Source organism: Chrysemys picta, chromosome 1, assembly GCF_011386835.1.
Source record: "Chrysemys picta bellii isolate R12L10 chromosome 1, ASM1138683v2, whole genome shotgun sequence".
In the NCBI taxonomy this organism is placed as follows: domain Eukaryota; kingdom Metazoa; phylum Chordata; order Testudines; family Emydidae; genus Chrysemys; species Chrysemys picta.
The window spans coordinates 203,202,041-203,229,645 of record NC_088791.1 but is presented as its reverse complement, the minus strand read 5'-3'; the positions used below and the strand labels follow the sequence as shown (position 1 = coordinate 203,229,645).

The 27,605-nt window shown below is 42.6% G+C and overlaps 1 protein-coding gene across 1 annotated transcript; it reads left to right on the top strand.

Annotated features, from left to right (window-relative positions):
• Positions 1-9,244: 9,244 nt before the first annotated feature.
• Positions 9,245-23,376, top strand: ATP6AP2 (ATPase H+ transporting accessory protein 2). Its single transcript, XM_008170891.4, has 9 exons — positions 9,245-9,515; positions 11,374-11,504; positions 13,449-13,577; positions 15,930-16,025; positions 16,223-16,360; positions 16,673-16,726; positions 20,228-20,377; positions 21,439-21,555; positions 22,289-23,376. Exons 1-9 carry the CDS (start codon positions 9,464-9,466, stop codon positions 22,472-22,474), a joined length of 1,053 nt encoding a protein of 350 aa, XP_008169113.2. The 5' UTR covers positions 9,245-9,463; the 3' UTR covers positions 22,475-23,376.
• The last annotated feature ends 4,229 nt before the right edge of the window (positions 23,377-27,605 follow it).

The window sequence follows — 27,605 nt, the reverse complement described above, 5'->3', positions numbered from 1 at the left end:
TTCACAGTTGCTATCTGGTCACCCTATGTATGGTTCGTGTTTTGAAGGTAATCACTGCAACTGCAAGGGTAAGAGACGTCTGTAAAGTCTTAAATTCTAGCACTTCTCACATAAGAGGTGACTGTTCCAGGGTGGGATGGTGTGATTTACTACAGGAAACACATTTTAATTGTCTTCCCCCCCCCAAAAAAACACAATTCGGTAACCTAAACTGATTAACTTCTTACCTTGCCTTTCTCAAACCAGTTTGGTTTGACTTCAGCATGTTTTCCCAGCCCACAACAGGTATCAGTAACAGGCAACACCCAGTGCAGAATGTGATCATATGTAAATACAAGTGGGCTGATTTACAGAAGTATTTAATACACACAATCTCCATCGAAGAACATGGGAATAGGACGTGCTCAACAGCTTTGAAAAATCAGACTACTTTTATTTAGGTGCCTAAATATGGATGTTGGAGCCTGATTTTAAGCACCCAAATTTAAAAATTTTGGCCTTAGCCTGGTCTACACTTAAGTGTTAGGTTGACCCAGCTACATCACTCAGGGTGTGAAATCCACACTCCTGAGTGATGTATTAAACTGACCTAATCCTTGGTGTAGACAGTGATAAATCAACAGAAGAATTCTTCCATCTACCTACCCTGTTTCCCCGAAAATAAGACATCCTCCGAAAATAAGGCCTACTTACAGTTTTGCCTCTCGTTGTAATATAAGGCATCCCCCCGATAATAAGACCTCCCCGATAATAAGGCATCCACCGATAATAAGGCATTTTTCATTTCTGAAAAATAAGACATCCCCTGAAAATAAGACCTAGCGCATCTTTGGGAGCAAAAATTAATATAAGACACTGTCTTATTTTCGGGGAAACAGGGTAGCTACAGCCTCTTGGGGAAGTGGATTACCTACACTGACAGGCAGGATGACCAGATGGCAAATGTGAAAAATCAGGACGGGGGTGGGGGGTAATAGGAGCCTATATAAGAAAAGACCCAAAAATTGGGACTGTCCCTATAAAATTGGGACATCTGATCACCCTATGACAGGAGAACTCCTCCCGCTGGTGTAGGTAGTGTTTATACTGAAGCACTACAGCTGTGTCGCTCAGCCCTGAAGCTGTGCTGCTGTAGCACTTCAAGTGTTGACAAGCCCTAAGTCTCTCACTCTTGCAGTTGCTGTGATTGCGTTCAAAACATGCACCATCTTGTGAGATTTGGCAGATTTTCTATAAAATTTAGTCTAGCATCAATGTAGGCAGATTATAATAAAATAATAAACTGTTGTGAATAAGCTTTTACCTCTTATTAAAATGTAAGAGCTGAGTCAGGTAGGATAGGAAACAAATTTATAACTCCCCACAGAAATTCTGTAGGTTGGAGGGAGGGGAAACCCTGCAGATTTCTCCAAAATTACCTGCACATTTCCATCGGCCTTAGCTCTATCTCAGCTTCAATCATCATCTAGGCAGCTCTAGGCCAATGTTTACTGTACACAATAGAAAAAGCTGTACTGGGACAGAACTGGAACCTGACAGGGAAGGATAACTAATAAAGTGAAATGCTGCTCTGGATTGTTTTGGTTTAATTTAACCTTTGGGGGGGGGGACTGCAGAGGGGTATGTCAATCTGCAGAGAATGCAGCTCTATTTCAGACCATAAGATGGCGCTAGAAGAGTGCTCTGTACATAGTGAAACCAATTTAACATGTCTAATCAAGGAATGTGGAACTGTTTCTTGTCTCTCTGCCTTGTGACACCCTACACAAGCCACATTTGCTTTGCCCATTCCTCAGGGCTTATTTGCTAAACTCATCAAGAATGTTTTGTTCATTATATTTTAATTCAGCTAAGATTAGCATGCATCACATAGAAATCTGAATTACTTTCCAAGCAATGTTGGATGAAATCTTGTGTGTTCTATGATGTTTTAGTACTGTTTGTATTAATAGTTATGACAATTGTTCAATATTGGGGTTAAGTTATGTCCTCTTGGACATTTTCACGCGCTTTGCGCTAAGGGCGGAAAAAGCGGACTGACTCTCGTGTGAATCCAGTTCCAGCCTGAGTCGCTGTGGAACTTTGGCGCTCTGGTGCTTGTAAAAAGGATTCCGCGACTGTTAGCTGTCGCTGTCCACCTGAGAGGCAGTCGAGTGCGGTTCCTTTGCACAGCAACAGACCAAGAGACCAGCATTGTCAAGGAGGGCAGCCATATACCAGCTAATCGAACTTATCTGTCCGGTACCCTGCATATCCAGAGTCACCAACTTACCTGGGTCCAGATCCAGTCCGATCCTGCATTCTCGCCTCAGTCCGAAATCGGTCATCAGGCGATTTGAGGTTCAGGGCCCTCCGAATACCAGCTACGAAAGAAACAGCATTTTCTCATCATCTGCCCAGAAGCCTCTGACAGAGTAGAGTATTGGGGTATTTTGGTTTCCTTTATTTTACTTTGTTATCACGGGAGGGGTATTTGGGGCCCGGGTTACCCATGGGGCAACTACAACTGTTTGTTATCTTTTTATGGTTAATAGTTTTCCCCTTTTCTATCTTTGTTGCTATTCCCAAATAAACTGTTTGTGTTTTCAAAGAGCTTTGTTTCTCTCTTCTTCTTTCCCTGCATACACATGTACATAGATGGGAGGAGTGGACCAGATAGACACTTCACAGGTGACAGACCCTGGGTGCAGGTGAAAAAGACCTGCCTACTGTAATTGGGGGTTTCTCCCTTTTATTTCACCACCTCTCGTATCCCCGTTACAGCAGAGACACAGGAAAATGTATGTTTTTTTTTTAATTTAATTCATTATTATCACCACCTTCTACACACTCAACTTGCATGCCTTTAACTATACCAGCATAGTTAAAGGAAGTACAACTCCTCAGGTGTGGACACAGTTATAACAGTAGAGCTTACTCCTGTGTGGGATCTACGAACAACCAGTATAACTGCCCACACTTGGGGTTGTACTGGTATATTTATATCTTTTTTTTTTTTTTTTTTAAATCACATACCTAGTAGTAGTCTCCAAGATTCGAAAGCCACTTATAGGCTGGCTGGGGACGGAGTAAAAGCACAGTGTACCTCCCTCCCTTCCTTCAAAGGTGCTGAAAGCATCTGCCTGCTGTTTAGATAGGAGAGCACCTGAGTTAACCTAACACACTGGTCTCCAAAGCACTAAGCTCTGAAGTAGTCTGGTGCTAGCCCAGTAATACATTTATCTGAGGCCTTTGGCAGTTATTTGAGCTGTCTTTGATTAGCTCAGTCTAGGAGCTCAGGTTTGCCGACAGAAATGAGACTGTTTCTGCTCACATAAAGAAGCTGCAAATAAGGACAGGATCCCTAGAAACACAGGCAGTTCAATGGCAGGGCTGACAACTTTTCATACTGGACCTCTCTGTCACATTGTAAATACTGTAAATCCCTAAAGCAGGCACATGTGCCTCCAAATGATAGTCCTTCTGATGAGTCTCTCTGTATGTCAGCAGTCTGAAAGCTAATAATAGAGCAAGGCTCTGGAACTTGCCCAGTCTCTTGACACAGTAGGAAAGGAGTTGTCAGCCCTCACTGGTTGAAGCACACATTCCATTAGTGCATCAAAAATGTCAGGAACTACAGAGGAGGCATCACAGAAATCCACACTGAGTGTTTCCTGTTTCATTTTAAAATTCCATATTTATTCTTTCTGCAGATTCTAGATAAATTCTCTATGTGCTGTAAATGGACTTTTGGACTGGTGTTTACAATTAGGGTCTGGCATCAGGAAATCATTATTTCCTGTGTGGAATAGTTAATAGGGTTTGTTAAATAGGTGAAGTGTTGTCCAGTGTTTAGAGTAGGGAATTAGGAGTCGGGACTCCTTCTACGGTCCAATACTTTCACCACTGTGGCAGCAGAATAAGGCCCCTAGATTCTGTCACAAGCTGTGCTAAAAATTCATAAAAGCTCAGTCTACTTTAGGAAATCCAGCCACTTCTCACAACAGGGAAAGCTGATGCAGGGCTGAAAACAGATAAGTGCAAGTATAGATGGGACCCCACTATGTTCAGCACCATTTCAGAAACTGTGATTGAGCCTATAATGCTAAATACAGTTGAGGCCTATCTATACTTACAGTTGCACCACAGTTAGTAGCAGTACAGCTGCACCACTTGCTAACATGCTTGTCATCAATTGGCTAGTGGCTTTTAGCAAGTCACTTAAACTCCTGAGCCTCATACACTAAACTGTGGTCTACACTACAAACTTTGGTTCGTGTAAATATGTCACTCTGGGGTGTGGGAAATCCACACCCCTGATCAATACAGCTATACCTACCTAACTCCCAGTATAGCAAGTGCTATGTCAAGGGGAGGGCTTCTGTTGTCATAGCTACTGCCTCTCAGGGATGTGGAGTACCTATGCCAGGAGGTAGCATCTTCATTAAGCGCTACAGCGGTGCAGCTGCACTGCTGCAGCACTTTCAGTGTAGACAAGCCCTAAGCTTTTTCTTATGAGCCATCACTGCACTACCATCATTTTATCTTCACTGATGACAATGCTAGTGGAGACAGGGCTCCAGACAACTGCGGCATTTTAAGCACCACATTACAGTAACTCCTCACTTAAAGTCGTCCCAGTTAATGTTGTTTCGTTGTTATATTGCTGATCAATTAGAGAAGATGCTCGTTTAAAGTTGCGCACTGCTCCCTTATAACGTTGTTTGGCAGCTGTCTGCTTTGTCCACTGCTTGCAAAAAGAGCAGCCCATTGCAGCTAGCTGGTGGGGGCTTGAAACCAGAGTGGACCGGCAGCACCCCTATCAGCTCCCTGTTCCTCTAATTTCCCTGTGCGGCAGCCGCCCAGCAGGCTATAAATTGCTGGCAGTTCGGCTGTCCCTCCCCCCCACTGCCATGTGCTGCTCCTGCCCTCTGCCTTGGAGCTGCTCCCAGGACCTCCTGCTTGTTGTGCGGGGGGGGGGGGGGGGGGAGTGAGGGCTAATGTCAGGGTGTCCCCTCCCCCCTGCTCCTGGCCCCCACTTACCCCATCTCCATAGAGACAAGGTCCATGTTACCTCATTTTTGGCCTGCCCTAAGCAGCAAATTACAGTATAGTCCTTTTCATCAGACAATTTTAAGACGTGGCAGTTTTGCCACAAGAGACTGAATACAGGAGAAAAAATTCACTCTCATAGAAGCACAACTTGGATCTTAACCAAGATCCCAGAGAAAAGGGTCAGAGTTCTCCCACTCTGTACATTTATGGTATTATTCTCCGATACTGGGCTTCCCTGAGAACCAGACTCCCACTGGGCAGGGCAAACTGGTGTAAAGGTTTAGCAAAAGTTCAATTTCATAGCAGAGTTTCTGCTACTTTCCCATGGAAGAAACAAACACAGATGAGAACAAATGAGAACACAAAAGCAAGACACAGCGAGTGGGACAGAAAGTTCTTTTACAAGCCATGTTCCTGTTGTGATTTGTGGAGGAAAATAAACCCAAACAACAAAACAGAACAAACAGAAAAGAGGCTAGAACTGCCAGCTACAGGCCCTTGTTCTCCTTCCTGCTTCCTGCAGAAGTATAGCAAGTTACAGAATTGTCAATCTTAACCACTGAAAACATCATTAACCAGGCCCCAAAAAATCAGGAAGTTGGAATAAAAGTCATGAGGTGTTTTAAAAACCAACAACTCTGGGGTTCTTTTTATTTTCCTGTTGGGTTTTGAACCTCCAGGGTTCACATTTTCAAGCTTTGCTCTGCAACCATAAGGGCCTGAAACCTTTTTATTTATTTATTTTTAAGTGAAAGCTGAGATTTGTTTGCCTTGTTGTTGTAGCCATGTTGGTCCCAGGCTGTAAGAGAGACAAGGTGGGTGAGGCAATATCTTTTATTGGACAACTTCTGTTGCTGAGAGAGGCAAGCTTTTGAACCACACAGAGTTCTTCAGGCTGAGATTTTTATGTATTTACATGACTTCAGGAGCTGGGACTTTAAGAAAAACATCAAGTGTTGTGAGACACCTAATAAAATTGCAAGCTGACAACACAAGTTATGTAGATATACGACAAAGACAAGTGATAACAGTCACATGACAGCCTCATTCTGATCCTTGAGACAAAAGTGATAACAGTCACATGACAGTTAGCCTCATTCTGATCCTTGAGACAACATCTCCCCCACCACGACACTCACATAACAGCAGTGTAGGATCCTTGATTTAGATTAAATGCAAAAGTACTAATTTTGCCTAACATACCCCTACCCCCAATCACAACCTTCTTTTCCCTTGTGCGTCCTTCCATGTTGCCCCTTACACTTGGAACACCTATTCTCATCCCCCAAACACCCTCTTGCTGATTTGTAGCACTCCTCAAAAGTCAGCTCATTAAGCCATCCTTCCTACCCTATGCTCATTATGTAGATCAATCTCTGATAATTTTCATATGACTTTACATTGTGCCTCTTCATATAACCTTGTGGTGGGTCTACCCACGTGTGACCTCTGTTTTCATGGGACTTTGTATCAAAGCCTCATTTAGAAACTTTGCATTGCCCTTGGTATAATATTATAGCCCCTAAGGATAGAATAAGATAGAAAAAAAAATTCTTTTTGCTAGCAGTAGAACAAGAGCTCTCCCCCCCCACTCTTAATCAATTGCCCTGTTGAATGAATGAGGTGTGGATGAGCAAGGCATGGAAGGCAGCACCTCCGGACACCTCAACTGTTGGAGAGGGGCTGGGAGCCAGACCCAAGAACAATAAAACGTGTCAAGTGGGCTCATTAAAGACAAGCAGACATACCACAGCCTCTCGTCGGGGGTTAGAAGCAAGCACCTTCTTTTGGAAACACCCTCTTTGCAGCATTGGGACAACACTCAAAAGAAAGCAGCACAAAGGACCAATGGACACAAACACAGAGTTTGAATCTGGTATAAATTTGCATAAGAGAAAAGCTGCTATAAAAGTGAGGTGTCTTGCAGAGGACCCCGGGTCTCGTCTTGTCAACATGGGAGCATCAATCCGGATCGGCAGAAGCCCGGCTCCACCCCCTTCCCCATCTAACTCACCTGGCCAGTGAAGTTAAGGGGAGCAACTAATTGGTAACAACAAGACGGAGTGTGTTTGTGTGTGTGTGTGTGAGTGTAAGTGTAATATATTATATGCATATAATACAGTGTTAATAAATACATGTATCACTAATAAATGTGGTGTTTTGTCTTATTCCCCCTGAAAAGATCCTGTGCAGTACTTTAAGTACAACATTTATCACCCCTTTCTTGAGCCATTGTCCTGTGGTTGTCTAATTTAGATTACAAGCTCCTCAGTGCATGGAACATACTTTCTTCTCTAGGTAAAATACTCTGTATCATTCATTTATACACACACCTGTATTAAAAGAACATTACAGTTGCAAAGTCAAGCACTCAAAAATTAGGATATGCCAGAATTAAGGTTGTATGGGCAACCTTAGTTCAACCCACTTATGCATATGTACTAGGATACAATTGTTAGTTACATGATCATGTACAGGGGCGGCTCCAGGCACCAGCGCAGCAAGCCTGGGGCGGCAAGCCACGGGGGACGGCCTGCCGGTCGGTATGAGGGCGGCAGTCAGGCAGCCTTCGGCAGCGTGCCTGTGGGAGGTCTGCCGGTCCCGCGGTTTCGGCAGCAATTTGGCAGCGGGTACGCCGAAGCCGCAGGACTGGCAGACCTTAATTTCAGACTTTAATTTCAAATTATGATTTGTAAGCATTAGGTCAGCCAACAGCGCCAAAATGAATTTGCTGACATTCTCATAACAAACACAGCTGTGTGAGGAACCTAATCATTGTTCAGACTTTTCAAACCTATATGCTTTTTCAGGTACAAGTATTTTATCATATATATGCTTTTAAAGCGTGTATTAGGGTGACCATATTTTCCAAACGGAAAATGGGACACGAGGTGGAGCTAGTCCAAGTGCCCCATGGCCGAGCTGCTCACCCAAGCCCTGCCTGCCACCCGGATGAGGCTGGGGCTGGCGTTGGCATTGCTGCTCACTTGTGCCCTTGCACAGGGTTGGCATCACCACTCATCCCCACATGTTCCTCTGCATCCCACTTTTGCCCCAAAAAATTGGGATAGCCAGGACAGGGCTTAAAAAAGGGACTGTAGCAGGCAAAACAGATGTATGGTCACCATACTATTAATATTTCATTTTTCAATTTAAATTTCTAGTCAACTAAATGGAATTTTTCTCTCATTAGAAAAAAATTAACAACTAGATCTAGTTGGAAAACAACTAAACTAGCTACACTGCACATAACTAGTTGATGACTTGGGCAGGGGAGATGAGGAGAGGTAGGGAAATCACAGCCTGGGCCCCTATCTTTGGGAGCCTTTGCTACAGCTGTTATGAACAACACAGAGAAGCAGGGCGCAAGTACCCAACCGCACATTCCTGTTACCAACAAGAACCAGCAGCAGCTTTGAGGGCAGCAGCCAGAGCCACCAGCAAAGGTTGACAACACTCTGAAGGAGGCTGGGAGCCTCTGGCAGGCTCCCACCCATCTTTGCTGCAGTCAGGCCAAGCGCACCACACAGCAGCTACTCCTGGGGGCAGCATTGCAGGGGGCAGAGCAGCAGCAAAGCAATTGTCACCCACATCACCCTGGGGTGAGCAGGGAGTCGCTGAGGCACACAGCCAGGGCTGGAGAGCCCCTGCTCCCAGAGCAGGCTCCATAGCCAGGTGGGGAGGGGGCTGCTATACTCTGCCAATAGTGCTGGAGCTAGGATTACTGCCACACCCCCTGGCTTGACATAGTAATAACAAACACATGGTTTCCAGTATCAGCACTGCTGCCGCACCAAGAGCAGCCAGCTCAGCTGTGTGCACACAGAGCCACCAAGGCTGCTGGGCCTGTCTCCTCATATACGTGTGGAAAAGGGTGGAGCAGCGATCCCGTACGTTGTGAGTGGTCAATTTAACTGTCAATCCGATATATGCCAGGCCCCGCCTCCTGCACAGGCTGTCACGTGGGCTAGGATTGGGCACCATGGGGCTGGGGGGAGGGGGTAGCTCTCCCGCATTGTGAGTGGTCACAGCAGTTGCCACTTATGAGTAGACTTCACTTGCTGCTGGAGAGACCCCGCCCCTTGCCCGCTCCCAGACGGTAACGAGGCCGCTGTGCAAAGACCCCTCACCCTGTGAGCGGCCAGGCTGGGTATCGCTCAAGCAAAAGCCCCGCCTCCTGCCCGGACTAGGGACTGGCCGGTCAGTTCCGGGGCAGTGACGCACGGGGAGAGGAAGAGAACTCTCACACTACGTGTGGTCAGTTCCCCTGTCACTCAGAACATAGTCCCTACCAGATGGGCGCTCTGTGAGTGGCTGGCGGGACTGCCAATCAGCATACGCGAGAGGGCGGGGTTTGTGGGGCTGACTGTGTACGGCCCGGACGTCCCTCTCCCCAGTCTCCCAGCTGTCGGGCCGTGGCTGTGCAGGGATGGCGGGGGCCGGGATGATGCTTTGGGCCCTGGCAGCGGCGTGCGTGGCTGGTAAGGGGGGGAGGGGTCGGCAGAGCGCGGGGCCCCAGCTCCTGCCTCCCGCGGGGGTCGGCGGCGGCTCTCGGGATGAGCGGGGCGCGGTTGCGGTAACCGAGTCTGACCAGCGGCTACACAGCCGCCCGCTGCCCCTGAGCAGCCTCCGGCGCCCGGGTTCCGGGGCGCTGCTTCCCGAGCTCGGGGGCTGCCGCGGTCCGGCGCGGGGCGGAGCCGGGGGGGCTCGTGCCGCTTTGCTGCTTGTGTCTCGTGACGCTGTGGCGCCGGCGCTGCCCGGCAGGATCCCGGCCCGGCCCAGCTCGGTCACTGCGCGGCTCCCGCTGGCTGACGGGGCCGGTGGGATCAGCCCGGACCGCGCCCGTGACCTCCCCTCCGCGGTTATTTCCGCTGCCCTGTCACTGGGCAGCGCCGGCGGCGGGTGTCTGGTCGCTGTCACGGCCGAGGGGCAGCTCCCCGCGGCGGTCTCTGCTGCCGGGTGCGGCTGTGCCGCGGAGCTTGCCCGGGTAGCCGCATCCACACGCTGGCGCTGCCGCTGGGGTTTGTGGCGGTATCCCCGAGTTCCTAGTGCCTCACCGGCTTCATCGGCTGGGGAATCCCTGCTCATCCGTTCTCTGCAGCAGCTGCTGGGAGCCTTCCCTGCTCTCCTCGGAGGTGCTGCAGGGGAGGCGGGTCCCCTACCTCTTTGGTGGACCAATGGGCTTGGTTCAAAAAGTTTAACAATTGTGGGACACAGATATTCTCCTTTCACACGACTGCCCATGAAGGTCACAAGTTGGACATCAGTGTTCTCGGGTGTGATCCAAAGTGTCAGTTGTGGTTAATGCCAGAACTTTCTGGTCCTGCAAAGAGTTACCACCTGAACCAGAAGGTGACTCCTTATGATTACATTACCCTTCTGTCTTTGGATAGGAATATGCTTGATGAATTGCAACTCAAAATTGTGTTCCAGGCTTCCCAGAATGTGTAGCCCCATGAGTCATTTTTGGTCAAATGATTATAGCGTAGCTGGAAAAATGGTTGTTTCCTGAGTTCAAATGCATTTTGTTCACTGTGACCTTGAGCAAGTAACTTCACTATTTGTGCCTGTCAACCTAGCAAGGAAAATTGGGTTTAAAAAAGAAGCAGCTGTAAATCAGATACCATCTCTAAACCAAATTGTCCAGAGTAAATTGCGTGAGTGTCTTGTAGCCTGTAAAGTAGTAAAGAAACGTGTTAAGGCTGACAGGCTACCAATATTACTATTGTTAGTCTATAAATTGCCCCCACCCATATTGATCCAGAAAAAGTCTTAAGAAATGAGGGTCGTTACTCTATTAAAATTGCAGCTGTTCAGCAGGATGAGCTGCCATCAATAAAAAAGTGCTTGAATTTTTGGCAAATGACTGTAGGTTGACCTATTCCTCTGTTCGTCTGCATGTCATTGTTTTGAGAGCAACAACATGAAATTCTTGAGATACACTTTGTTCAGTTGGTGTGAATATGTCATATCATGGCTTATATTTACTGTCAACACCTGCCTGGAATTTATGATCCAGAATCAGGTTTTGGAGCATACCTCTCTTCCCCCAAGGTCAAAATGGTATAACTAATTTAATTTACTAATAGAACCTCTTTCATGCCTTGATTTTGTTTAATACCTCAATTTGTCTATACATAACTCTGTACTGGAATTATCCATTGCATCCTAATACATTGAAATTAATGGCTCTCTTCAGCTCTCTCTCTTAACTTGGTAGATCTGTGCACTGGAAGGCTGAGAATCAAGAAGAGGTTGTTGCAATCCATGTCTGCTTCACAGGGTTTTAAGAAACTCATGCTTTACCAGACTTGCCTGTCAATAATGTTTCTGTTTTAGGTGTCTCCGGTGATGAGTTTAGTGTCTTACGATCACCCCAATCTGTCGTTTTCCGAGATGGAAGTTGGCCAGTACCAGGGGAGCGGATCCCAGACATAGCTGCATTATCCATGGGCTTTTCTGTTGAAGAAGTATGTTTCAGTTTTCATTTTGAAAAAGCTGTAAAATTCAGATTAGTTGTTTCTGAGAGCTTTGAATTATAGTTGTGGTACACAGATTTTATAAAATGTGCTGGAAATAAAGTAGGAACTATATAAAACAGACCACTTAGAGGAAATTCAGAAACCTTGGGAATCTAACTTGTGTTCTTCCTCCTCTACAGTGAAACTGTTATTAAAGGGCTAACTGCAATATAAATGATTAATAATAAAATGTCTACAGGGCCTCTTCTGTCCTATCTTTTGGACTATGAAAATACCCTGTTAACAGGCAACTACACTTGCGGTCTTGAAACTAAGAGCAGAACTTCTTAAGAATAGTTTTAGTGGTTTCTCCATTAAACAAAGCAGGACTGATTATGTACTACGTGCGCTGAACGTCCGCTTGAGGCACAAGGTAAAATCAAATGCTTTTTGGCCAACAAGGCAACTTGATTTTCACCATGCTGCTTTTCCTGGGGTATCTGTGATATGAAATGGAAAACTTGTTCTGTTCAGCAGTCTATTCCTTCTTCTAAGCTAGGTGGTCCCTGCTTAACTGTGAGGGCCCTTGGGACTGTCCAGAACTAGCAGCCCCCATTCCCCTCCTGCCCTGAAGAACAAAATGTCGGAAGAGTGCGGGGAAGGAGAACCCTCCAAATTGTGTTACAGCTAGCTATTCCTCCACTCAAAAAAACAAACACACAAAGTGAAAGTAGATATCAGTATCATGATTAAGGCTTTGATCCCATGATGAACTCCATACATGCAGACTCCTGCAGTTGTGGGGAGCTCATTGTAGGATTGGAGCCTTAATTTGTGGTCTTGACATGAATCATAATCTAGGAGAATAGAAACTGCGCTGGAGGAGACTTTTAGGGTTCCACCTTCAGACTCTCTGGCATTCAAACTTTAATTTTTTAAAAAGGGATCACTGTCTGTATTAATGCACTGTTAAGTTATCGGGCAACCTGAAACACCTAAAAAATTTGAACTTCCCCATTTGCTGAACAGGCTGAAATGTTAAAATAGGGGTCTCCAAAACGAATCCTTCTGCAGTTCTCTCCCTGTAGGGGAAGATAAAACTAATAAACTTTTTTTCTCTTAATGGGGATCTCAATCAATTTCTCTTTCCCCTATAAGGAATATATAGGTCATAGCAAACATCGTTAATTGTAAAATGCATTTAGCTTGGTCTTGTAAAATTGCCACCTGTATTGAGTAACTTTTGGGGGGGGGGCGAATATCCTGGTCAACGTTCATGTAAATTCTGCGGATATACAATTACATGCAAAACAGACTCAGCTCTTGCTCTTAATAAGCTGCCAAAGCATCTGTCTGTGTTGTAGAACCCTTCCACTGCTTTAGAGCCTAATTACTTCTACTTAAATGTCAGAATCATTAGCCTTTATTGTTTATAGTTGTACCAGAAACATCCCGGCAATGTATTTTTCCATTGTGGCTAAATATTATTGGTCTATAAGAAGCATATATTTGAATAAAAATATTCCTCCAGCTAGCTGCATACTAGAGAAGCTTGCTACTTCCTTCAAATCATGGGAAGTTGCTTTTAATATCACTAGAAAATGGACTCTCTCCGTGAATCTTGTGGAATGTAGCAGTCTTGACTGTGAAGCTTGGTTCAGTAGCCACATAGGCAGTTTAATAAGCCAACATTGTACAGTATGTGAATGACACTTTTTCTTACATTAATGTTATGGAGGGCCTGCTGTTAATAGAGAATTAACAAAGAAACTTCGGGGGGGGGAGGGGAGGAGATCCTTTCAAGCTTTTAGACTCCCTACTAAGTTTAAAGATTCATTGATATCACTGCAAATTCTCTACATTAACCATTTGATATAGTTTGATCTGGGTTTTTTTTTTTTTCCTTTGATTTCAAGCTAAGCAAAAGTTTTTGCTTTTAAATTTTGTTACCAGGACCTTTCCTGGCCTGGGCTTGCAGTGGGTGATATATTTCATCGTCCTCGAGCTACTGTTCTGGTTACTGTGAAGGGAGTAGACAAGCTGGCGATGCCTAAAGATGGAATTTCTTACCCTGTTGAGAATGTAAGTATCTGCAATTTTTTGTATTTGTGTCTGTTACTCATACTTCTGTTAATACTGAAAGTATTGCTTGGTGTTTGAAAAAAATCCCAAAAGCTAACCTTTCACCAGTTATGCTTTTTCTATTTCACATAACTTTTCATGTAGTCAGAGAATTAGGGTTAGAAGGGACCGTTAGATCGAGTCTGACCTGGAAATCACAGGATGGTAAACTTCACTCAGTTACCCTTGCATTGAGTCCAGTAACTTGTGTGTGGCTAAAGCACATCTTCCAGAAAGGCATCTAGTCTTGTTTTGATGACATCAAGAAGTGAAGGATCCACCACTTCCACTGGTAATTTGTTCCAATGTTAAATTGCTGTCACTGTTTAAAAAAAAAAATTGTGCCTGACATCCAATTTGAATTTGCCCACCTACAACTTCCAGCTATTGGTTCATGTTATGCTTTTCTCTGCTAGATTAGAACTCCTTAGTATACATGGTGTCTTCTCCGTGTGAAAATACTTAACCCATTTCGCATGTACTTTTTAAAAAATGACACTTTACAGTATCAGTACTCAGAATGTCGTGTGGTGTAAGTCAAACTTTACCAAAGTCTAAGTATATTACAAATGTGTAGTTAACTTTATCAGCCAAACTTGTAATTTCATTAAAGAATGAAATCAGGTTTGTTTGAGATCTATTTTCTATAAAATCAAGTTGACTTGCATTAAAATATTCCTAGTCCTTAATGCTTTATCAATTGAATCCTGTATTGGTTTTTCCATTCTTTTCCCCAGGATTGATGTCAGGGTAACTGGCGCATAGTTATCCACGTCATCCCGCTTGCCCTTTTTGAATATTGGTACAACATTAGTCCTCTTCCAGAAAATTGTAATTTCCCCAGTATTCCAAGATTTATTAAAAATTAACATTAGCAAACCAGATCTCTTCAGCGAACTCTTTCAGGCTTCTTGGGTGCATATAATCTAGGTTTGGTGGTTACAAATTGTTTATCCTTAGTAGATGATTGTTTAATATCCTCCTTAGTTATTAATGGACTGGAAAGTACTTCATCATCCTCATGTGATAAGAGTACATCATCCTGCTGCTTTCAAATACAGAACAGAAATATTTATTTTACTTACACCATCATTAACAATTTAACCATCTGTCTAGTAATGAGCTTATTCCGTTGTTAGAATTTATTTTGTTCCTAATAAGCTTTAATTTCTTATTGTTCTTAACCTTGCCAGCCAGATTTTTCCGCAATGTCTTTACCTTCCCTCATACATTTTCTATACCAAATAACTTCTAATTTAAATCTATTTCCTCCTTTTTCTACTTATGTATTGCTTTTAAATTTCTAATTATTGCATCACTGTGCCACTGAACCAGGATGGGCTTTTAGCCAAAGTTGTCTTTGTTCTTGATTGTAGAATCATGTCTTTTTGGCCATCTAATAAACTCTTCTTTAAGAACTCTCAATTTTCATTCACATTTCTCTGTCTAAACTTTCCCTCCCAATCAATTTCACTCATTTTTCTTCCGCTCTGGGAAATTTTTCCTTTTGAAGATTAAAGCGAATCAACTCTGAATACCCCTACAAACTCCTAAAAGAGCAGTCAACCTTTGCAAAATTGTCCTGAAATGTTTTTTGTAGGTAGAAAACCTACTACTTCACCTTTATCATAATGATCAAGTAGTTAATATTTTACTCAGTCATCAAAAGTGAATGGGTGACTAAAACTTTGCAAAGTTCAGCTGTTCTTGAGAACAAAACTCATACTAATTAAATTTGTCATTTATCTCTTCATAAGCCATGTGCCTCTCCAACATCCCTCAAGGAATGTCTTTATCTTGACACAACTAAACAGTTTATATTTTCACATTGTCTAGCATTGAACTGGTTGCTTTGGGAACCCTTACTCTGAATTTCCTAGTACCCCTTGTAGATTTAATATGAGCGTATGAAGCTGGCATTTTCTTTTATAGAAAACATCTTTGCTGTAGGGTGGATAGTATGCATTCCTTTCCTTTCTGCATCTTCATTTTTAATACGATTTAATAAGGTTAATTTTGTATTTAACAAGGGACTCTAAAATTGTTCCCCTTTTCTAAACTTCTGGGGAAAGTATTAAAATGCTGATACCGTGTCCACAATGAATACAGACACATCTGTTGCACTTTTATCAATTAAGACCGGCTGCATGATGCAGGCTGTTGTATAAATGTCTCTGTTTGAGCATAAGTATGTAATCAATGCAGAAAATAGAAGGTCACAGTTCTTGTCCCAAGGAATTTCCATCCTTATCTACATGTTGCTTTAGCCCCATTTTGGCCAGAATTCCTTATTAGAGCTTTATTGTTTTTCAGGCTGTTCCTTTCAGTCTTGACAGTGTTGCAAATGCTATTCACACCTTGTTCTCTGAGGAAACCCCTGTAGTCTTGCAGTTGGCTCCCAGTGAGGAAGTGAGTATTGATTCATCTCTTAAACCATTTGAAATAAGAGTTAAACCACACAATTGGGAACTGATGTGCTTAAACCTCTTGGCTGTATGAACATCTTGTATTACAAAAGCACCTGCATGTGTAATGGAATTAATCTATGAAATTTGAAAAATCCAAAACTGAACTATCCTCCTATTACACAATGACTGTTCTTACAGAGAGTTTATATGGTGGGAAAGGCAAACTCTGTATTTGAAGACCTTTCCGTCACGCTGCGACAGCTACGGAACCGCCTTTTCCAGGATAACTCCATTCTCAGTTCAATTCCCCTCAACTCTCTCAGCAGAAACAATGAGGTAAGAAACAGTGGCCGATGAATACTCCTTTTATTAAACTGCCTCTGATTTACTTTTATGAGTTCAGTTTAAGAAATATGCTCATTCGTTTTTCATCTCCTTGTTGTCTAAGGGGGAAGTTGCTCCCCAAGTTTCAATATTTAAGTACTAGAAAATGGTGATTGATTTTGGGCATTGTTTGACCCAGTAACAAGCACTGCGGGGGGGGGGGGGGGGAAACTACTGCTTATAGCTGCAGTCTGCTGAGATGTGCAACAAAATTAGGCTGCCTCATCTTCAGTTCTGTTCAGAAAATTCTTTTCTCTCCCGTAGGTTGACCTGCTTTTTCTGTCAGAACTACAAGTCCTGCATGATATCTCCAGCTTGGTGAGCACGACTTTTCAAACACACTCTATATGTCTCACATATGATTGAGGGAATTTTGAAAGACACTTTTGTTAAAGTCTGACATCCTATGTGTGAAGATCTCTAGGGCAGTGGTGTCCAAACTGAATTCCCAGGAGCCATTTGTAGCTCTTAGGGATTTGAACTGTGGCCTTCAAAGGTGACTTAATAAAATATGTATTTAGAGATTGAAAATGTGTTCCCTGAGAATGCATCCTGTTTCTAAACTGAAGTGTTTGAATCAGCTCTGCCACTGAAATGGGGGGAGTTGGCATCATTTCTTGTCCCTTGCAACAGCCCTGGTGTGAGCTGGGGCACTCTGAGCCACTGCTTTCCCTTCCAACATCTCTGGGGAATCCCCAGCAGGTGATTTGTGGGTGGTTCCTGTTTTCTTTATATGCTGCCCAATGATGCAATGGGAGCAGAACAGGGTAGAGAATATGTACCTGATATTAGCTCCCTGACCTTCTTGAAATGAAATGATTGTTCTGCCCTCTAGATGAAGAGGTTGGACATGGCTGCTTTAGTGCATGTTTCCACAACAAGTAGTCAAAAGCCATAGCTGGCTGTATGGGTTAAATTTCAGTACAGAGTTGTTATAGAATCATAGGACTGGAAGGGACCTTGAGAGCTTCTGCAGCTTTGATTAGATGACCTATCTGTAGCCAGCATCCCAGGCAAAGGGAAAAAATGTGTAGGGAAGGATTTCAGACCAAGTTGGATGAGCAAGCATCTCAAACAGGTGATTTAAGAGAAAGCAGCAAGCCTACATGAAAAGGAAGATGGGAGGGATCAACAAGGAAAGCTACTTCTTGGAGGTCAGAAAGTGTAGGGATAAAGTGAGAACTGCCAAAAGCCACGCACCGTTGGACCTTGCAAAGGGAATTAAAACCAATAGTAAAAGGTTCTATAGCCATATAAATAAAACAAGGAAGGAAGTGGGGCTGCTAAACACTGATGATGGGATGGCGATTAAAGGTAATCTAGGCATGGCTCAACATCTAAACAAATACTTTGCCTCTGTTTTTAATAAAGCTAATGAGAAGCTTAGGGATAGTGGGAGGGTAGCTAATGGAAGTGAGGATATGGAAGTAGAAATTACCATATCTGAGGTGGAAGTCAAACTCAAACATCTTAGTGGGACTAAATCTCAATCTAAATCTGGATAATCTCTGTCAAGAATATTAAAGGAACTGACACATGAAATTGCAAACCCAATAGCAAGGATTTTTAATGAATCTGTAAACTTGGGGGTCATACCCTACGATTGGAGAAATGCTAATATAGTACCTATTTTTAAGAAAGGAAAAAGTGATCTGGAAAACTACAGGCCTATTGGTTTGACCTCAGTTGTATGCAAAGGCTTGGAATAAATTTTGAAAGAGAAAGTAGTTAAGGACATAGAGGTGAACAATAACTGGGATAAAATACAAGGTGGTTTTACAAAAGGTAGATCATGCCAGACTAACATGATGTCCTTCTTTGAGAAGAGAACTGATCCTTTAAAAAAAAGGAAATGCAATAGAGCTAATCTACTTGGTTCTCATTAAGGCATTTGATAGAATCGTACATGAGAAATTATTAGTTAAATTGGAGGAGATGGGGATTAATATGAGAATTGAAAGGTGGATAAGGAACTGGTTAAAGGGGAGACTACAAAGGGTCATACTGAAAGGTGAACTGTCAGGCTGGAGGGAGGCTATTAGTGGAGTTCCTCAGGGATTGGTCTTGAGACCAGTTAGTTGTATTTCACGAAACTGGGGAGGTATCAGTTGGAAATGACAGGAGGAGAAAGACCTGGGTGTATTGATTGATCACAGGCTAACTATGAGCTGCTACTGTGATGCAGCTGTGAAAAAGGCTAACGCAGTCCTAGGATGCATCAGGCAAGGTATTTCCATTAGAGACAGGGCTACTAGGATGATCAGAGGAGTGGAGAACCTACCTTACAAGAGGAGACTCAAAGAGCATGGCTTGTTTAGCCTAACAAAAAGAAGGCTCTGGGAGATACGATTACTCTCTATAAATACATCAGAGGGATAAGTACCAGGGAGGCAGATGAGTTATTTAAGATAAGCACCAATGTTGACACAAGAACAAATAGATATAAACTGGCGATCAGTAAGTTTAGGCTCGAAATTAGATGAAGGTTTCTAACCATCAGAGGAGTGAAGTTCTGGAACAGCCTTCCAAGGGCAGCAGTGGGGGCAACAAACTTAACTGGGTTCAAGGCTGAGCTTGATAAGTTTATGGAGGGGATGGCATGATGAGACAGCCTACAATGGCATTTGGCTGATCTGTGACGCTAGCAGCAAATATCTCCAATGGATCGTGATGGGACACTAGATGGGGAGGGCTCTGAGTTGCTACAGAGAATTTTTTCCCAGGTATCTGGCTGGCGGGTCTTTTCAACATGCTCAGGGTCTAACTGATCACCATATTAGGGATTGGGAAGGAATTTTCCCCTGAGTCAGATTGGCAGACACCACGGGGGGTGGGGAGGTTGCCTTCTTATGGGGCATGGGTCACTTGCAGGTTTAAACTAGTATAAATGGTGGATTTTCTGTAACTTGAAGTCTTTAAATCATGATTTGAGCACTTCAGTAACTCAGCCAGAGGTTAGGGGTCTATTATAGTAATGGGTGCGTGAGGTTATGGCCTGTAGTGTGTAGGAGGTCAGGCTAGATGATTGTGATGGTCCTTTTTGGCCTTAAAGTCTATGAGGACTTGCCAATATACCAAAGACCAGAAACATAAGGTTACAAAAATGCAGTGATGATAGAGGCAGGTTCAAGTTGCCGTTCTCCCACAGATTGTGTAACTTTGGGCAGGTCACATAGTTTGTCTCCTCTTCCCAGATGCAAAATGGGGGTAATAGCACTTCCCTAGCTCGCAAGGGTCATGGGGGTGCATTCATTAACGATTGTGAGGTGTTCAGATTCTGTGGTGATTGGGGGGCACAGTCAAATACCTGAGATTTCACATCTTGAAGAAATATTGCTTATATAGCTGGGCAGCAGAAAAAAAAAACTTCATCTGTAAAATTCACAGCAAAGGTCAATTTAGTAGCACAGGAAATCATGGGCATCCATGGAATTTATGCATTTTCCTTCATGCTGTTATACAAGCTCTCTATTATTACAGCAATCTTAGAATCAGGATTTTGACATAAATTGAAGGTGTTCCTTAAGTTTGAGACTCCTTTCAGTGGAACTGTAACTCTTGTTGCATGTGCCTCTTTAAAACGATCTCTGGCATAAGCTTGCTTACTCAGGCACTTGCTACCCTGCCTCCCATTTTGAAGACCATATAGCCAGCTGTAGACACTTCTCTGATCCAAGATGGCAAGTTCTGGCAAACTTCCAAGTCTGCATGGAATATGTCAGACAAAAATGAAGCTGACTCAATCAGTGATTAAATCTCATTGGTCTGAGTATTTAAACTAACCCATTTTTAACCCGTGGTTCACTTCCCCCCCTTAAGCTGTCTAGACATAAGCATCTGGCGAAGGATCACTCCCCAGATTTATATTCACTGGAACTGGCTGGCTTGGAAGAGATTGGGAAACGGTATGGGGAAGATTCTCAGCAATTCAAGGATGCCTCTCAGATTCTTGCTGATTCCCTGCAAAAGGTAAAAGGAGATCTGCCATAAATACTGTTCTGTAAAGTCTGTCTGAATAACAATTCTAATGTGAACAGTACCGGTTTTATATTAACAAGACAGCTGAACACCAACATTCATTGGTCACACAGCATTGTGCTGTGAATTGCTATTCCTTTTTGTTGGCCTGTCCATCTCTTGGTTGGGTAAACTCTAGTCCCTCCATCAATTATCAAATCAAACTTCTGTAATTTGGTCACCCCTGAGCAAGAAAGGTATTAGAGGGCCTTTTTGGCAGGTCAGAGCTGTTTGTGAAGGGGTCAGAGGGTGATATTGACAAATGTGTAAATCAGTAAGTCCTGATGAATTGGTTTTAAAACAGATACTTTGCGAGTATAGGCATTTCTCACTTAAACTGGCGGAAAATGTGAAGCAAATAGCTCTAGCTTTAGCCCAGCACCATGTGATCAGGTGCTGTGTGTTTTTTCGCACCTTGAGCAGTTCTACCATTTCCCAAATACCTGCTCTTTCACTCCTTTCCTGAGCAGGCTGCCAGTTGTGGATTTTATCTAAACAAATGTCCATCAAGATCTAAGACAACTCCATCTTGCTAGTATCCAAAGTTTGATGCCAAAATATAGTGAGGCAAAATACTAGATCATTAATTCACTAAGTTAAACAGCTCTCTTCTGTACAATATTCCATTCATATACAGCAGTCCAGCGTGTGTCAAATGTTCACATTTGATCAGAATTGCTCTGAAGTAGAATCTTAGATTAAGTACAGAACTAGGGAAATACATGGGCCAGAGCATGTGTCATGGGATATAGCAGCTTTCATATCAGAGCACATGTATCCATAAGAGGTCAGTAAGAAACTCTTAGGATCCTGGACAACTGTCCAGTGGACTGTAAAGAGATGGTCTAAACTAGCTCACAGTTGGCATTCTTCTTAGTAGACTCAAATCATTGGAGACTTCCATGATTTCTCCAGATTGTTCAGATCTGCTGCCTTGGTGCATCTTTGGTTACAAGAATCAGATTTAGTAACTATTGCATATATCTGAAACTAAGCTATTGTTGTTCTTTCAGTTTGCAGATGAGATGTATAATCTCTATGGTGGGAATGCCGTAGTAGAGGTGGTGACTGCAAAGACATTTGATACTCCCCTTGTGAGGAAGAGTCGATCCATTCTCCAGACTGAAGAGGTAGTGAATGCACTTTAAACCCCTTTTCTGCAGCTGAATTATTAAAAATGTGAACATGTGCATTGCTCCATTTTGTAGAACTAGAATATTGACTTGATACTGTAGCAGCCTTTTAAACTTTTAGTGGCTTAGACACTAGGCATGATGAATCATAGCATATCAGGGTTGGAAGGGACCTCATAAGGTCATCTAGTCCAACCCCCTACTCAAAGCAGGACTAATCCCCAACTAAATCATCCCAGCCAGGGCTTTGTCAAGCCTGATCTTAAAAACCTCTAAGGAAGGAGATTCCACCACCTCCCTAGGTAACCCATTCCAGTGCTTCGCCACCCTCCTAGTGAAAGAGTTTTTCCTAATATCCAACCTAAACCTCCCCCACTGCAACTTGAGACCATTACTCCTTGTTCTGTCTTCTGGTACCACTGAGAACAGTGTAAATCCATCCTCTTTGGAATCCCCGTTTCAGGTAGTTGAAAGCAGCTATCAAATGAACAAACATAGCAACTGCAATAACCTAGTCTCCATTTACGATGCCAATCACGTAGGTGCATTAGTATGTAGTGCAAGTAACTCCAGAATTGCCTGTGCAAAATATCCATATCTTGGTACGGGCAGTCTGAATGTTAGTATAATGAGAATATGTTCTGTATGTGGGCTGACTTCAGGAGCATTGTGACTGCTGGCCTCCAGATGTCTCCCTTCTTTAAACCATACTTTCCTTCTTTCACTGCAGAGCACCTCATATAACCTAGGGTATTCATACAACTTCAACTATGCTGTGGTCTTCAACATAATTCTGTGGCTCATGATAGGCCTTGCATTAGCCGTGATTGTAATCTCCTACAACCTCTGGAACATGGATCCTGGCTATGACAGCATTATTTACAGGATGACAAATCAGAAGATAAGAATGGATTGAACTTCAGTCTAGGGAACGGAGTATGGCCGCTTCTGAAGTGTGTTTAAAATAATATTTTGGCATGGTTAAATGTGGACGTCTTTAAAGGTGCTTTTATTTCTCTAATGGTTCCTTGTGTTTTCTTTTGTCTCTCTTTAGACACTAGTAGTACTACCAGAGTGGATTTACAAAGCTGAATCTACCGCCTGCTCTAAAACCATGCCCTAATTATTACTAAACTATATAACTTCATTCCATTTTGGTAACACAAAATGAATTTTAGAAATAATACCTTGTATTCCTTGTGATTAAATATGTGAAAAAAATGCACTGAAATGATAGCAACTTTCTGATTTAAACTTTTTACACTGGAGGTTTAGAAACTATTGTTAAGCTGCGTTGTATATTATGAACCAGATGTAAATGTTTATGTTGATGTAAATATTTCTAATGGTACATGTAGTGTTCAGGGAAAAACAGATTATAGCCCTATTTATGTAAAGCCTTCACTATGGGAATAGTTCCACAAGAACAATTCTGGTTGAAACAGTATTTGGATTTTTTACATTCCAGCCACCACCATGAACCATAGCCAAAATGAGGCTTGGTGTAGATCTTAACATCAGCTCACTGCTGCATTTAAAAGGACTGCAGAAAGATAATAGGTAAGAACACTGGTGTGGTTGGACTATACAGTTAGGAAACTACAAATATAGAAAATAGTCTGGGTGCTTAAAGTTTAATGTAATATACTGTAGAAGCTTACATTATGATGCTTCTAATTCTTTCCACGTATGTTATTAATTGTAGCTGTTCAAACACCTGTTTTTTGGTGGTAGAAGTGGACCAATAACTGGCACTTAGCCATACTCCATTTTTATTACTCATGTGCTTCAACCATTTAATAAACAGAACAAGTAACATTTGCTGTGGAGTTCATTTATTTTTCCTACAAAGTTCCATTAAGGGGTAGTCATACTCAGCACAAAACTTAGTTAACTTAAGCTGAACCAAACACACGTAGCCTTCTGCATTTATCTAAATACATTAGGCCCTCTTGAAGGAAAAAAAAAAAACCCCGTGCACAAACGAACGCTGGCTTTTATGCCTGGCTCTACCACTGGCCTGCTGGGTGACCTTGGGTAAGTTGCTTCCATCACTGCCTCAGTTTTCCCCATCTGTAAAAAATTGGGATGATACTGACTACCTTTTCTAGTGTGTTTTTCATGCATAGATCTTAAAGTGCTTTGAAAGTTAATACCTAAAGGCTTCACAAGCCATTAGTGATCTAACTATTCAAAGCTGCTCCCAGTTTTCTGTATTGTTTACACAAAACCTTTATCTGGGTAACTAGTAGATGAAAGCCTATGCTGTTGTACAGGTGTATCAGGTGGCTCAAGTAATCCACCATCTGTGATCTGTATTTAGTTAACTTTTCCTTAGGGTTGCTGTGACCAGTGAGGGTAGCTTTCTTTCTTGGCATTGTGTATGGTCAAAGCCTAGAGTGGTACTGGTAATAGTGCTCCCATATGCCGGTAGGTATGGAAACTGTTCAGTTGTCTAATTCTTTGACCAGATAATTTCAGTATTTGTGGTAAGCCTTCACACCAATGTGTCTCTGTACTGTTTTCCCAAACATCACACCAGTAAACATGCTAACATAAAGCAGCATATACTAGTTAACAGGAAATCATATAAAGCAGCAGTAAAGCTGCACATGTAGGTAGTATTTTGGGGCTCTTGTTCTGTGTTGTAGTGAACCATGCTGCTGTTTGTACATGTTCCCCAAAGCCTATGCACAGAGCTGCCCCCTGGCTGGAGGCACAACCAGTTCTGTTATCCTCCCTCCCCATACCTGTTAGCCCCACCTCCTCTGATCAATTGTCACATTATCTTTGGCCTCTAACATTCCATCTGCCTCTTGCAGGGTGCAGTGATTGAACTTGCTGATATTCTAAAGAAAAAGCTCCCAATCATCTTCATAGCTGTTTCCATCCTTTCACACTGAGTCAGAGATCTTTGGTTTTTCAGAGTGACACACACCCACAATGATAGTCCTGGAAGATCTGTGTTCATGTGCGGGTGGTGAATGAGTGGCTATGTTCAGTTGTAGAGGTGGCTTTGAAGAACTATGGAGTTGGGCCAAGTAATCCACCAGCTGTGCAGTCTTCCTCATACAACCAGTGAAATTTGCATGCAAATTAGCTATAAAGATAGTGTGGTAACTGGACTCTTAGCATGGCATAGATACATGCCTTAATGTAGCTGAGGACTGCAGGGATGTAAGTTTTAAAATCAAAAGGGGTGAGAATTCAAAAATTGAACAATAGCCAACTGTATGAACCATCACTGGCTCTATCTGGTGATATTCTAACCAAAAAGCCCTCAGCTATGCTTGTAGCTGTTTTGATTGCCTCACCCTGCCTCTACTGCCAGTTTAGGCTTCAGAGTGACTCTCAGGGAATCTTATTACCGAGAGGCTTGTGCTGAAAGCTCCTGTTAGCATACTGCAATTAAAGAGTTGAAACTCATATGGCTTAGTACAGTTTTATTTCACTCGGAAACGGACAGTTGCTGTCTGCAATATAGAAGCTGCAGTGTAGTCTCACTGTTTTATAACCTAGGATATTGATTCACTTTGCTTGTTTAACTCCCACCATCAGTAGCGGAGACTTTTCCATCCAAAAATAGAAAATAGCCAAATTAAGTTACATTCAGCATCTTTATGGAAGTTGAAAGTGGGTGGGGCAGTTAGTCTGTCACATGTTCATGTACTGTGCAAGCTTGACTGTCTTTATTCTTAGTTGGGTAAGATGCTGCAGCTTAGTGAGACTGGATGCCCTACCATCAGGCACATCAGCAGCAGTGTATGTAATGGAATTTAGATTGACAGTTTACCTAGTATTAAATTATTGAAATGGGTAAAAAATACTTGCTCTTTAATAACTGGTCTCTTAGAAGGGACAGTACATGTTCTTCTGAACAACTAACAGCTCCTCTAACAATGAAAATAGGCCCTATCTAAACTATTGACCATTACCTGTTTGAGCTTGAGTTCAGTTGTGATTAAGATATTCATAGATTCTAGGACTGGAAGGGACCTCGAGAGGTCATCGAGTCCAGTCCCCTGTCTGTATGACAGGACCAAATACTGTCTAGACCTATATGTTTACCTATTAAATGTTCTACCATGATTTAAGTATAAAACCAGGAATTAGATATTACTATCTCAGTTATACCACATCTCCAGTTTGTCATCAGTAGGATAGTGTCAAATAGATTTGACATTTCAAATTGCTAAGCAATCTTGACTATAAAATAGTACTATAAGTGTTGCTATTAACTTTCCTTGCCTTCTGATTTTGGCCGATGTGGAAGGAACCCATCACACTGCATTCCACCTCAAATGCAGCATCTTTGCTAGGAGAGAGGTAGTCATGTTAGCTCTAGCAGAAACATATAAAATTACAGATAAACTGTGCCTCTTCAGTTATCTGTATGTCAGGTTACCAATATGTCACCACCAAAGGAAAACCTGGTGGTTGGAAAAGGAGCAGTCAATAAGGGCCTGAGATTATAAACACATCAATGGAACCACTAATGGATTTCAATGGGCATTGGGTCAGGCTCTTCTTGACTCTCCTTTTCCAATCACCAAGGCTAAGGATTAGAGCAGGTACTTCACAGCTGAGTAGTAAATTTGGGGGAAGGGAAAGATGTTGTTATAAAGGGATCTCATCATCACCAAATGGACTGGCCTGCAAAACTAGAATTCATTCAAAATGAAACACTAGCTTTTTGTTGTAGAAATAAGTGTGCAATGAGAGCTTCAAGTTATGACATTGCAAGACTACCATAATCTGTAAAAAGCTTTTATCAGTGGTCACTAATACCTAAGAAGAGAGAAGGAATATTTGTAATATTCCCCACCCCCCAAGTAGTTATATCATTCTCTGCTGTACAGTTAAGCGAGCAGAATTCCCATTACAAAACAAACCCCCAAAAGTCACTGCAGGGGGGAGGTTGGACTCTTTGGAACCATTTCCTGCTGTTGATGTTTTGAGACCTAAGGCAATATAGCCTCGGTATTGATTTTTGCCTCCCATAGTTTGTCTACTTTAACTAGACTATTGTCCGATATTAAAAACACACATCCTTTAAATGGAAAAACACCAGTTTAATGTTTAACTTATTTTTATGGTACTCTAAGAAAAACTGAAATGAGCATATAGTCAAAGCCTGTTAGAAATATTTATTTTTTCCCCAAGATGTGTGAGAGACTAATTATTAATTCTCAACTAATCAAAGAAAAGCCACCACTCTCTACCTGTACATTTTTCTTTCAGCTAGTGAGGAGTCTTTGAAGGGGTGGAGAGGAGATGGTGCTGTCCAGTATATTGATTTCAATACTTCTGCAATAGTATCTGATAAGTGAAATTCCAAATATCCTGGCCCTTTACAAACTTTAGTGAACATACATTTCTGTACTGATTATCTAGACCTAAAGAGTAAGTCACAAAACTGTCAAATCTAACAAAGGACTGACAGAGCTGTCATTTTAACAAAGGAGGGCTGAAAGAAGCAGCTTTTGCAATAAGATGGAATTGGAAATCCAAGTGTCTCGGCTGACAGCTACATTCCATTTATTTATTTATTTATTTTTAAACAGAACTTGCAACTCCAACTTTCAACTGTCCCATATCTGATACTCTTGTTCCTAATCTGCTTACTCCAATAGGAGCCTTTCAGTGAAGTGTCACTCAAAGGGCAGCACCAGCAAGAGATAACAGGCCACTTGAGTGGAGATAGTGATGCAGGTTTTTCTAAACTTTTTAATAGGTGGTAAGTATGTACTGAGTTCACAATCGCAGCAGTTTCCTTTTAACTCCTGCATCTCACATGTAAGTTGATCGTTGTACATCAACATGCTCCTACTGATTCTGAAGTTTGTGTCAGAGCCCCTTAGTTTAAATCTCTAACTTTTTGCCATTGAGGCAGCCTCCCTTCTCCAGTTCTGTTCTAGTCTCTTGCCTCCTTCCTGTGATGCTTTAGGGCCTCAAAAGCATTAGCTCTGTTTTATTGCATGGCAGGTTGTGGAGCAGAGTCAGAATACTCACATTTCCCACCACCCATTTTTAAAGATTCATGTCTA

What these genes read in the sequence shown, in the direction of transcription:
- ATP6AP2 (XM_008170891.4), top strand. Translation starts at nt 9,464, where the DNA reads ATGGCGGGGGCCGGGATGATGCTTTGGGCCCTGGCAGCGGCGTGCGTG. An exon ending in AGTTGGCTCCCAGTGAGGAA is followed by an intron (nt 16,026 to 16,222) that starts GTGAGTATTGAT and finishes CTGTTCTTACAG; the next exon opens with AGAGTTTATATGGTGGGAAA. An exon ending in CTCTCAGCAGAAACAATGAG is followed by an intron (nt 16,361 to 16,672) that starts GTAAGAAACAGT and finishes TCTCTCCCGTAG; the next exon opens with GTTGACCTGCTTTTTCTGTC.